This window comes from Mirounga angustirostris, unplaced genomic scaffold (assembly GCF_029215605.1).
Source record: "Mirounga angustirostris isolate CCGP_5_RB_7025 unplaced genomic scaffold, mMirAng1.0.hap1 SCAF_12, whole genome shotgun sequence".
NCBI lineage: Eukaryota > Metazoa > Chordata > Mammalia > Carnivora > Phocidae > Mirounga > Mirounga angustirostris.
Window position 1 is genome coordinate 68,307,924 of NW_026991720.1, and position 13,447 is coordinate 68,321,370.

At 42.7% G+C, this 13,447-nt stretch overlaps 1 protein-coding gene across 9 annotated transcripts in view; it reads right to left on the bottom strand.

Annotated features, from left to right (window-relative positions):
- Positions 1-1,906: 1,906 nt before the first annotated feature.
- Positions 1,907-13,447, bottom strand: part of PPP1R9A (protein phosphatase 1 regulatory subunit 9A) — a 299,999-nt gene continuing 288,458 nt past the window's right edge. For 3 of the 9 annotated variants that reach the window (XM_045864679.3, XM_045864678.3, XM_045864677.3), the window contains 5 exons: positions 9,927-10,125; positions 7,789-7,908; positions 6,894-6,917; positions 5,604-5,786; positions 1,907-4,222 (listed from right to left, as the gene is read on the bottom strand). In XM_045864679.3, coding sequence (XP_045720635.2) covers positions 4,013-4,222; positions 5,604-5,786; positions 6,894-6,917; positions 7,789-7,908; positions 9,927-10,125 — 736 coding nt within the window. In that variant the 3' untranslated portion in view covers positions 1,907-4,012. Of the gene's footprint in view, positions 4,223-5,603; positions 5,787-6,893; positions 6,918-7,788; positions 7,909-9,525; positions 10,126-12,090; positions 12,192-13,447 lie in introns of those variants that run through there. The other 6 variants (XM_045864680.3, XM_064575251.1, XM_064575254.1 and 3 more) reach the window with 5 other exon arrangements.

A 13,447-nucleotide genomic window follows, 5' to 3' on the forward strand; every position in this document is an offset into this window, starting at 1 on the left:
GATTTCTTCCCCCAGTGTGTTGGACCAAGACTAAATTTCCTGAGACTTTAACTACCTAAGACAAATATAAAAACAAAAATCTGCCTACATACCCAGGCTGTTTTTCAGAAATGAGTCACTGACACACATTCATATTTCTTATACCGCGGCTTTCTTTTGAGCAATGACTCCCCACCCCCATTTTTAGAAGGAAAACAACTCCGTGGAAAATATGTACATTTTATTTCTGGACTTCATCCTTCAATGTTTAGCTTCAGAATAGTAGACGGGTAGATCCTTGATTAAAGGTATATTTGAAAAGATATTTTTCAAAAACCCTGGACTTTTCTTTTCCATTTTACCTTTCCTTCAGAAAGCACTGAGGACTTAGCATTAAGTAGGTGACATGAACTGTAGTGACCGCTGTCCACCAGAGTGAAATGCCTCTCATCAGGGCCCTACTGGGACAGAACATTTAGCTGCTCAACTGGAATCTGGTAATTCTTAAATATGTCAATGTAATGAGGAGCTCCAACATCTCCAAAGTATAAACATTTCTTTCAGAATTGTTGGGACATCTCCCTTTAGAATCTTCAGGGACAGCTTACAATTTTGGGCCAGGGATGACACAGGATGAAAGGCAGCAGCAAGGGTTAATTTGGTTCCTCCCTTGTCCTCTTGCCACTTTGTTTGCAACAACAACAAAGAAGCCCAGAACAGGTAGTCCCATTTCATGCCCCTTCAAAGCTAAGTCTGGAATGAGCACTACAATACTGCAGTCACAAACCACTGGGGGGTAAGAACACTTCAGTGATGTTGAGGGCCGGAAATCCACGTCAACCCCAGCCAAAGGAGGATAACATAGAATGATAGCTTTATTGTCATGAAATTAATGGTGGACTTCATCAATGTGTCCAAATGGGCAAAATTAGGTTTCTGCCCTAATGTATCACTCTGAAGTACACTTTGGAATCAGGCAAAAAAAAAGAATGAGAAAACTATTGCATAAACTGTGAGTTACTTTAAGGGAGATGGTCTTAAATCAAGTAATCTGTTATAAAAACTGAAGTCCTTTCATGGAAAACTCTGTCCCAGACATTTAGCTCATACAATGTTCCCCGTCTACAGCTTGGCCTCACCCCCAAAGCATTACCTATACCCCAAAACAATTTGGCTATTATTAGAGTCATACTGAGCTGTCATTTAGGGAATATAGTTCAAAGTAACCAGATATTCCCTTTCTGTTCATTTTCTGATAAATAAAAAACTGCAAAGTCTTTAAGGTTCATGAAACAACAAGTCTACGTTAAACTGTACGGACACCGAAAACCACTAGCATTAAAATAGGAGTTGTTGAAGACACTGGAACCTCGACTAGGCATCATGCACTAGAGTCAAGAAAAGAAAGAATATGGAAACAAGATGTTCATAAGTTCTGAGGTCCTGCACTTTGTTTTCATACTCTTTGATCAATCAGTTTACATTTTATCCTTGGCTGGACAGTCAAATCAAGTGCCTTTTACGATTTCAGCAGTTTTAAGTAGTAATATTAAAATAACTCAGTAAGACCTAAAATCACTGTAACTTAACTTAAAAATAAAAATAGTTATAATACAAACTAAGTGATTTGAGGAATAAGAATTTGATTTATAACATTTTCAGCTGGTCATTGGTCTACTCACTGGAAGTGTACAAATAAAGTTCAAGAACAATACTTCTAAGATATTTAAGGAAATGCAATATAATAGAGATCATAAATTATGTGCAGAGACTGAAACTTACAGACATTTCCAGTATATACGTCCATTTTCAAATATTACCAAAGTGTAAACATAACTTTAGATAGTCATCCTCTATTTCCACTCTTAAAATGAATACAGAGCAAAACTTCCAGTGTGATCCAGATCACTTTTTTTTCCCCCAAAGATAAGCAAAACGGGCAAAAAGTTTACAATAGCAAGCAACAGTATTACCAGATTTTGACTAATTTAGTCTTTTGGTATTAGGAAAGATCTACTGAATTTTGTAGTTCATGAATAGTGGTTCCTTGTTTCTCGTCATATTAATAAATAGTGAAGCACCACACATCTCAAGTATTAATAGAGTATCCAGTATGGCAATCTCATTATCATACACCAAATGAAGATAGTCAGAAAAACATACATAGTGACTCTCATAACTGTAAAACACAATGTTACTTTATGTCAATGTTTCTGAGCACTGAATGAATGAATGATCTGTACTAGGGACAAAAGGATCAAAGTATAACAGACAATACTCTGTCACTAAAAAGGAAACAGGCTTTAGGGAAAGACAGGATTATAAGTTTCTAGTTCAGCCAATTCCAGATTTCAGATATTCAGGCAAGCAAAAAAATAAAATAAATTAAATAAATTAAAAATAAGTCACAATGTCCAAAATACAAGATGGTGCTAGATGGGCAGGAGCCCCTTTCCATTATCTGTTAACTGTAACCTTCAAAAGCCTTCCCCCAGCTCTGTGTATAAACCTTTCCAGTGTACAATATGGACCGAGACCCCCCTACCATGTAGTAAAAGGAAGTAAAACACTAGCTGAAGATTCATCTGGCCTCAACTCTTATTTTGAAACTCGTCCCTTGGAAAGTGGATGACCTCATTTTTATAGCCAATGCATCAAAGACAACCAGAGACACGAGCATAAAAAACAAAACAACAACAACACACAACCGAGCATTTGAAGTTTCTCAAGATGGGTTTATTTTCTCCTCCTTCTGCCCTAGTCTCCCATGCTTGAATTAGTTTGATGAAATACTGAAATCCTTCATATACTGGCTTTCAAATAAGCTTAACGGTCTCTGCTAGGAGACTATATCCTGTGGCCTCTCTTAAATAAGCTTAAGTGTAACATGGAAATCTCTGAAGAATGAAAGAGAATGGCTCAGAAAAACCATTCAAAACATCTCTAAAATCCAACTGTCAGCTCTCCTTTACGGGAACATTCCGTGTGCTCAATAAAATTGCTTCTCTGGTTGCGTGTTACTCAAATCTAAATTTTCTCTAACCAGTATTCCTATTTTTCTTAAAAGTACATTTGTTAAAACACTAACTGAGCCCACTTGGGAAATCTTAAGTAGAAAATATGTGACAAGTTCCTGATTGTGTCACAGTCAGGCTTGAAGACTAGCCAGAATTTTCCCCAGGAGAGGAAACCTGAAAATGTTGGTTTCCTTAAAAATCAATTTCCTGTTCAATTTGTTGGGGAAAAAAGGAACTACGTTCTGTGTGTCGGTGAACTACTGAACACGCAGCGGGAGCAGAGTAAACAATGGATCCCCATATCCCGGGCTGCATTAACGTCTGATTTTTTTCCTGTGTTCGGCTCAATCTGGAGGATAAATGTTACCCTCAGAACCACATCCACATTCTGCAGGCTTCTGCTTCCTTCTGGGGTTAACAAATAACAAATTCTTTTCTCTCTTTCAGATGCCCAGCGAGCAGAAGAGTTCGCTTGCCTTTTGCCGCCGTACATAATTATGTGGCGGAGCACCCGTGTTCCTACAGTGGGGTTGTCTCACTGTCCAGACACAAACGCGAGGGGAGAAGCTCTCCCACACACAGGAGTACTCTGGAGCCCCGATCTCACGGCAGAGCGGCGCTCTCGGCCATGCAGATACGTGCCATTGCCCAGCTTCAGGGTTCCCGGACTGAGAAGCCGTGGCGCCCCACTACCACCACCGGGGCAAGGCATGCTTTTCTCGGGCAGGGTGACCCTGGTTCCCCCACAAGGGGTTGGTAAGTATGAGAAGAGAGAAACACAGCTATTCTGCATCTTTCACAAACGAGATCCTTGGTTTGGTAATAAACAAAGGTGGCTTGGGATTATTTCAGGAGGTGAAAATTAAAAGTGCATTCTATTATTGCAGAAAATGCAGTTTTGCCACAAGCAGTTCCCCAGTCGGCCTAGAGCACGTTACCCCTTCCATCAGTTCCTTCGTCCGCGGGGAGGAGAGCAGGGTGGGAAGGGGGGGGAGCCGTGTGCGAGGGGGTGTGTGTTACTGTTCACCAGCGCCCTCCGATGCAGCGGTCATCTTTTCTGTCTTTTTAGACTTCCTCTGCATCTGCTCTTGTTCCTTCCTCCTCAGCTTTTCTCTCTGTTTTTCCATCTTCTCTTGAGCCTTCCGAGCCTTCTCTAGAGATACCTTCATTTCCTTGAGTTTTTTTTTGACCACTGCTCGGTCCTGGGATGACGTCATTCCCAGAGCCTAGGAAGGAAATACACAGACAAACTGAACCTGAAACCCAGTGACCTCTCTCCTTAGGAAGAGGTTGCTATCACAATGTGTTCAGACTCAAGAACTGATTTAAACAGAATCAAAGAGGGAAAAACCGAGAAAGAGCTGCTTACGTTTGCCAAACATCTCCATACTCAGGGGCGGAGCTTTATTTGCCCTCTGAAGTGCCTACACAGTACACCCTACACCCCATTAAATACATGCTTTTCAAATTGGCAATTAATGGGTGAAGGAATTAAAAAAAATGGGGGGGCACAATTCTGCTTCTCCAACCTTTGGGCCATAGACATTTACAGGCAAAAGTACTGCTAAACTCATCAATATTTTTAAAAGCTAGGAGTGGGCACCTGCTGCCATGGAAGGCCCCAAGAGGGCAAAGAGAACTGAAGTGGCTTCCTTTTTGCCAACGCAGTCATTTACAATGAGGACCAAAAATGTCTTTGGGGCCGGAATGCTCCCGTCAGCATGACTAGCCATTCCCTAACCTGTAGGCAAACCTACAAAGGCATCCTGTTAATGAGGAGGTTGCTTAGTGAGCATGGAATTCAGAGTAAGGGGAGTTGGTTGTGTACTTTAAATGTTTCATGACCTTCAGCATCAACAGCGGGATGCATCCATCTCCCCAACAGGGACAGCCTTGTCAATGGGGCCTTCATAATTGACAGACTATTGATTGATCTCTAACCTTTTCAAGACTGTCAAGGATACTCATCTGCCCTTCAGCCCAGCAGGGGACTGAAGTTGGGGGTGGGGAGCCAAATGTAAGCTCTTTTTGCCCTTTTTTCTACAGGGATGGATTCCCGCCCCCCGCCCCCCTCCCCCCCCAGTCTCTAAAAGGGATGGACTGGACAGGCGAAATGAGAGTGGGATGGAGCGGGGGGACACACGGCCTGCACATACTTGGGGAAGAAAGTTCTGAAGAGAACATCGTCCCAGTTTTGGAGAGGTGTGCAGGGAGGAGCGGGGGTAGAGAGGAAATGAATAAAGAAGGAAAGATTCGTGGATCTAGGTTTCACTCTCATGTGATCAAAAAGTCCACCTTGGCCATTATTACAACTCCTACGACACAGGAAGTCAGCAGACTTCATATATGGACCACGTGTTGCCCGGTGGAAGCAATGGAGTGAGTCCCTAGCTCTCCTACTCAGCAGCCTCTTGTTTGATTCAGAATCCCTGACAACTTTCCGAAACTTCGTTTACTACTCAGAAATGATGCAACGACCTTTCTGCGGACAGTTGGTGAGAATTCCCTCTCAGAGATGCAGAACGTCTTGTCTAAGGAAAACATTTTAGGTGCCATGAGCAACACAACTTACACCTGGTAACCTCACACAGAGATATAGTTCTTTACCTTAAGTTTATTTCCATCCAACTGCAGGAGTTGCTCGCCAGTGATGTTTTGGGCACTGAATTCAGATACATACTGCTCCAGATTTAGGCTCATTAGCCAGTGAGAAACCTGCTGCACGCTCCATTCATGAACGGCCCGATTCTGACACTGACTGTGTTTGGGAGACTGTCCATCATCAAGGATCTGAGGTAGGAATGTTACGCAGTGTTGTTAAAGGACCAAAATGCTATGGCTCAGCACGGCTTATTATGCTATCAAAAGGAATTTCTTGCCTACAAGAGCCACATTTATCTTTAAACCATAAAATGAATAAGCTAATGGTTCTAGCTGTGTGTGTAACACGCACACGTAGTTATCGCCTACATTTTTGTTAGGTATTTGGAAATTTAAAAACTCCCCCAGATAAAGCAGCATTATTAATGTAGGGTGTTTCCTACTGAAAAATACACTCCGACGTTGCAAGCCTTTACATTAGAACACTGTGGAAAGAGTATGAGATGCAGAAAACAAGTATTTGATTGATCTCTATATGCAAGGCATCGCTCTGCGTGTAGCCTCTGATAAGACATTAGAGGTATATAAAAATACATTTAGAAATATTGAGGGATCTTTCCCTTCGAAGAGGAAAGCCTTAAGTCCTCAAGCATTGTGAGGGGAAATCTTGCAGCCAGGGTTTCATTTGCACGGCCAAGCAGACCCGTGAGGAAGGCGGGGCAGGTAATGTCCATAATGACTTTTAATAAATGAGTAAAGTGAGGCTCAGCCAGTCTACATGTCTGTCTGGAGCACGCAGCGAGTGACCGGGAGAGCTCAACAGTTTGTGGTTTATCCCGAATCTCAGGCTCTGCCCAGTGCAGAACACCACTTTGACCAGCGCAGAGGGCAGCTCGGTTCCTAGAACCTCTAAGCTGAGAGGCGATGGAGGCAATGACAGGCCTGAGAGGACAGACAGGAGTCACCTCGGGGAGCGCTGACGGGGTGGGGCAGGATGGGGTAAGCCGAGATGAAGGCAGAGAAGGTGGAACAGAATGGACCCTGTCAAGGTAGTGGTGATGGGGGATCAATCGAGGGACTCTGCAGGTAGAACCTGGTGATCATCTTGCCTCAGAAACATCTCTTCGACTTTGGGACAGACAAGGGCAGAGAGCAAAATGATTTCACACCAGGAAACCCTCCACCACAGACACAAGTATTCTTGTCCTGTGTGAGTTTTAAATCATTTCGCAGAGACAGAAGGGGAGGTTCCCCAGTACCACCGAAACCACCGCACCCAGCCCACTGACAGCTCACCTCGTCATCTATCATATCCAGGCTCTGAGTGAGGAAGCAACGAAGGAATCAAAAAGAGAAGTGTTATAGAAATAGGAGACACGACATACATAGTACAAAGATGTAAAATTACAATCACACCGGGCCTGAAGAGTATGGGCAGAAAAATTTAAGAGACAAAAAGTTTCATAAAACAAAAATCATGTTGGAAAGAAATAACTTAGAGCAAATATGTGGAGCAACAGTATCTTTATGTACAGTGCTTCTCCTTCTCCGGCCCCCTGCCCTAAATAGTGGCATTTCTGTCCTCTCCATATCTCTTGGGGCACTAAGTCCATCACTCATGCAATTTCCTGTTTCTCTGGAAACACACTGATCTTCTGGGAATTCTTGGCAATGCTAATTTGACCCTGGCCTCTAAATAAGTGATCCTCACCCAGTTTTTCTCCCCTCTCCACTGCAGTGGTTCTCAATCAGGGGCCACGCTCGAGTTGGGGTAGGGGTGGTGGGGGAGGTAAGGGTGGCGGGGCGGGGGTAAGGGTGATGGTGGGGCAGGCGAGGGAGAGAGGGGATGGACAGTTGGTAAACTCCCCTGTGATTTCTGAGCTGCTCCCTATTCTTGCTCTCTGGTGCCCAGGCTCCTACCCCCAGCCCCCTGCTCAGAGTCCTCTCAATGAAGTCAGAGTAAGGCGGGGGAGGTCCCTGGAGAGCTTCCAAGGGGCTCAGAAACAATACTTTGCCTTCATGTTGAGATAGAGAGAGAAAAGAGAGAGAAATCAAGATTTCACATCAAACAAGAAACCATGGTCCCGATGATTTACATGCAAAATCTACTTAAGAATGTTTTCCTGGGGATAGGTGACAGGTACAGTGCATGACCTGAGAAAGCGGGTCTGTGTGAGCACCACGAGCGTACCTCATCTGACGACAGTGCTAAGGACTGAGAGAGCCCCGGTGTTTTGGGTTCTGCTCCCAGGCCACTAAGGTCTGCTGAACTGGTACTACTGGGACTGAAGTCATCGTTGAAGGTAAAATTCTGTAAAAATAAATGAAGCTCAGTGTTAAATGAGCACAGTGAGGGAACCAGAGGTAGGTGTATTTGCAAGTCCTAAAAAGGTTCTCTTTAAAGCCATCTTCGGAGAAATTCAGATTTAGTTTGGTGATGACCTTCAAGCGGCGGTGGTGGAAAGTGCTGGGCCTTTTGTAACTGATAGGGAATTCTGGGTGCTTTCTCCATCAGATGGAAGGATAGGTGTTTTGGAGAAATCATTCTTCAATCCCTCTTCAAGGATACAGGCTTCATTATCCTCTGCAACTGCTCAGAGGAGTAATATTAATAAGCCTATCTTCTTTGACCCTACTCGTGATGAGTAACAGTGCAAGTAAAAATACAAGATGGTGTGGAGAGCCTGAGTTATTAGGAACAGATGGCCATCCATATTAGAAAGGTAGCTTGAGCAACCCCTGGGAAGGAGCACTTGCTGTTGGCCGTGATAAATACTGTGAGAAATGGCAGATCCTCCTCTGGATATAACCTTCAAGATGATGAGTTCTGGGGGAGGTCACAGTCTGACAATACACTAGTAGTTACATGCTAAAATACAACTCTTACGCAGCCCGCAGGGCACCAAAGAGGCTGCAGAACAGATACACTCTTCAATTAATTGCCTGGGGCCGGTGGAGTTGGGAGGCGGGGTGTAAAAAGAAAAAAAAAAAACCAAAAAACTTCCCCAGAACTTCATCAAAATGTTCAGTGGCTATTAAAGTCAAGTAAACTCAGAATGACCACATGGCTGCATTTGTGAAAATATTTTAAACCAAATCTGGAGTCTCTCCAGTGCAAGATAATGGCAGAATTATTCAAACTACATTTAGATTTCTCAGATCCAATACTGAAAATATTTCAAGATCCAAGTGGTCTACTGCTGCCAAAGCTTCTTTTGCTAGTAATTCTAGAATGACTGGCTTCTGAGGAACTCTAAGCCCGTGGCCAACACCATCTTGTTCCATATTCCACTTCCTTAGGAACTGGCCTGTTACTTTTCCATTAGGCTCCCTTGCCACTGGGTTCAGTCGGTTGTCAAAAATAACTACCATGCCAGAGGCTGCAGAATTCAGTTCCAAAGAAACCCCAGGGTTTGCTAAAACTTCAGACATGGAGACTAAATCCGAGCACGCGGAGCTAGGCTAGGAGAACATGTAAGCGGGAGAGCATTTAACACAACACATTACTATTTGATATGGTCAACAGACACACAGCCCCAAGCCCTGTCAAGACCCTGTGAGCCGCTGACCTCAAGAAAAGAGTTAAATTCAAGTCACATTAATCACACGTTTCTGTTTGAGAAAGAAAAGCGAACACAGATAAAAGGAGACCAAACAACATGTGAACGTTAGCCACTGTATGTGTTTCAATAAAATGTTAGGTAAGGTTTGCAGCGTCATGCTGGAAATAACCATCATGCATCTAGAAACAAACAACACCCATGCAATTATATTTTCTAATTCTGCTAAAGTTAGAGAACTTTGGTGATGAGATTATTAAGTTTTTCAACATGGAAGTTTGATTTAAAAGAAAAAATAAGTAAGCGTGCTATGTCAGCATTGGTTTGTTTTAAAGAGTTTCACATATATTGAACACATATTCAGTCCCAAATTTATTTGTTTTCCAGTAAATCTCGAAGAGCACAATAAAAATAGTCTTGTAATGTAATTTAAAGTGGAATACTTGGTAAACAGATCTGTCATACTGTTCCATGATTCAAATGTATCTTTCCCAGCATGGCTTAACTGTCAAACTGAGATTAAATAGCAATATGTGAAAAGACAGGCAAATCAAAGATCAACGTACAATCTAGAATGGAATAGCATTAAAGAAGGGGACGGTTAAATGAGGCTTTCCTTTTCCCCACACATGGCTTATTGCAGTGTTATCACATTGGTTTCTTGGGTCCAGAGTAAACACACAAGTTGAGAATCCTTTCCAAAAAAGACTGGAGAGGAGGAAGGATTTGGGGCTTTCTTGTTTGCTTTTTAAATCCATGTGTTTTCTACCTTGGACCCCTTTTTATCTGAAATTAGAGTTTCAGGAGAAGGCTGAAGGGGACTTGTAGGTGAAGGCAGGTCCCTGAAGGAATAGGATCCTTTTCGGCTCTCATTAAACCACGAGAAAGGCATGCACGGCGAGCGGGTGGAGGCGTGAGGCACGGGAGACGGCTTGGGTTTCCAGTGTTCCAGCCTGCCTCTGAAGATCCTGTTTTATGGAAAAAATGCACATGTCAGACAAAGGAAGGGCAGGTGTGACACCTGTTGAACTGAATTCTGAAGGGACTCTGAATAAAGTTCAAAGTAACAGTTTGACAAATGGTTCTACACGATAGAGGAAAAATCTTGCATTTTTGACTAGGACATTAATCTTAGTAGCTATCTTCTTTGCATTGCAATGGATTCTAGAACAATGGTCAACATCTTCATATCGCTATTGCCATAGTGAATTCTTATGAAATGGGTCTATTAAGTGGATGTGGATGAAGTAAAGTCAGAGGGGCACCGTCTTTCTGGAATTGCTATTAGGGTTAACCACCACACCACACCACACCAGTCCCCTTATTTGGGTGACCTAGCAGCACCCCACTGCCCGTGACATTAGCTGTTAGCCAGCATTCTTTGCTGGCCTTCTCTGAACTCATGCTTCCACGAGTCTGGGACTTTAGAGAATTATGTATTTAAATAATTGGGAAATTTCAGGGCTTATGACACTTTAAGCAGAAAACACACCTTATTGGTTTTTCATCATAATCTGAGTGTTAGCCAGCCACATCAGCTGAATCGACCCAGGTGATCAACGGAGTGACAGATGTTGCAGCCGATCACCCTCACACCCCCTCGGAGGAGACCGGACTGCAGGTCTTAACATTCTACTTGGAGGTCCCGGATCTGCCACCTCTTGAATACATGGGCCTTGAGCCTTCTCTCAGCCTCTATTTCTCCTCTGTAAAAGGTGGATATTTTATGTAGCTCATATGTGGTTGTTAAGAATTAAATGAGATAGTATGCGTGAAAGTGCTTGGGAAACCGTGAAAGTATAAAGGCCTATGGTTATTCTTTAACAGTTAAAGGATTCAAAGGCATTTGAGAAACAGAGTTTGAAAACAGATGTTTTTATCAGTGTGTGTACTTGTGTATTTATATTTATCTTTTGGTTAGAGAAAAAGAATTATCAAGAGCTGAGGCAGGAACGGGCAGTGGTTTCTGTGCATCTGGGAAGAGGTCAACCCTCAATATGTCCAAAGGAGATTTGACACAATGCCTATTATTTGTTGGCTGTTGATATCATGACAACAAAGAGATTGCCTTTCAATTAAAAGTGCCTCCACACCACAGCTAGACAACTCATGACCCACACGCATACTGGACTTCAGTCTTCTCACGTCACACTCCAAATATTCTTAAATATTATATACCTCAAATATTTTAAAATATATTTCAAATTTATATAAACAGTGTAACTCCTGACTGTTTCTGTTCTCTCCAAAGTTACTGTGAGACTCCAATGGGACAATAAATGTGAAAGCATCTTGTTAACTGCAAAGCAATCTACAAATGTAAAGGGATTATAAAAATAGTGACAAAAGAAAATAGAGATGCCAGTGAAGTTTTGGCAGAATACTGAGATCACAGGTTGCGTGAGTATGATGACTGGTCATTTAAAGATTCCAGGATATCTGATGATTATGATGGTGAATTCTTTTTTTTAAAAAAAACAATAAAGGGGACTGTAAGGATAACAGAGAAAGCCCAACGAGAGATGTGTCAACCTTCAATCTCATCCTAAAATCTAAACTAAAAAAATTCTGTATCCCGAAGTCTACTTACTTGCCATTAAAAGATGGGGTAGATAGAGGGGGAACAATAACTGGACTTAAGAGACCACGCTAGCAGAGGCAGACTGGTCTTCTGTAGAAGCACTTTCTATTCCTGGGTCGTGGACCAGCGCGGTGTTTCCCAAACAAGTCCGGTAAGAGTCACCCGGGGCAGCTGCTCATCTACAGATTCTTGGGCACCTGGACTTATCGAATTAGAATCTGGGAGAGAGTTCGCCTGGAATCTGCATGTTAACACATGTCTGAGCTGACTCTTGCAAGTTGTTAGTATCTACATTTATTTCTATTTTCCTGAATGCAAATATGAGGTTTCTGGAGAATGGGTGACTACTTACGGAAAATTATTGCACTGGGTCCCCATGCCCTACTTTCGTCTTTCCAGAGTGACAGAATGAAAGCCAGTTGTCGTCCTATTCTCGGTCTACAGGTGAGGAATCTAGAAAATACCAATCTGGATGATTAGATTAAAGACAGGGACAGGAGTGCTGTCCCCACCTCCCTTCTGGGAGAGGGAGAAAAATCTTATCGCCTTCATGTAAACAAATTCAACTAGGGAAGGATCCTGGGTTCTTACCCTTTAGAAAGTAATATCTGTCTTAGGGGGAGATAAGACCAGCGTCTCCAGCTTAACAAGCCTGGGAATGTCGCCATGAAGCTGGGTCTCATCCCCTCCCCCCATCCCACTCCTTGAAAATGAAACCACACACCTCATGGGAGGTAAATCTCTGCAGTTCTATCTATCCGGTCATAATTTAGCTTCTAAGGCTTGACTTGAAGCTCAGGTTCCACAGTCTAGTAAAAATGCCCAGAAAGCTCTAACTGTGCAGAACCAAAAAAATATTTCTTTCTGCAGGCCTACATTCTTGTAATTGGACATATCTGAGATAAACTGGACCTAAGGATTATTTTCCCCTTTGGTTATCAATTTCTGAATCAATTAATCAAAGTAGCAAGGAAGTTGTTTTTTTTTTAAGAGTTCCATTCATAATTCAAAAAGGCACAGTGGTGCTTAAATATATGGATATTGTTTTAAAGTTTATAAACAGGCCATAATTAATGACAGCATGACTATCTTGTCCTGCTCCCAAGTGAACTGCCTTTGTAACAATGCTTTTGGGACAACCACCACCATCCCCGTTTTTTTTTAATTAGGCGGGAAGTAAGAATATTGTTGCCTACTTGCTGTCATCCTAATGCCTTATTTGAAAAGGACTTTGGGGGCACCTGGGTGGCTCGGTTGGTTAAGCGACTGCCTTCGGCTCAGGTCGTGATCCTGGAGTCCCGGGATCGAGTCCCGCATCGGGCTCCCTGCTCAGCAGGGAGTCTGCTTCTCCCTCTGACCCTCCTCCCTCTCATGCTCTCTGTCTCTCATTCTCTCTGTCTCAAATAAATAAATAAAATCTTAAAAAAAAAAAATGAAAAGGACTTTGGGTTCAAATTCTGTCCATGGAACATTTCAAACAAAATCTCAAGACCACATATAATTAAACTCTTTCATAAGAGCCTCACTGCCAGGAAAATATTCAAGACTAATAATTCCATGAAGACTTGTGCTATTCAGCGCTGAAGAAAGGTCCTGAGGCCCTATATAGTGTGAGTGTGATGAGTGACATCACGGAAGCTCAGCTTTGGGGGACATTCAGAGGCTTTCTTCTCCAGCTTTCTATACAAGATGATGGAAGAACGGGAGGA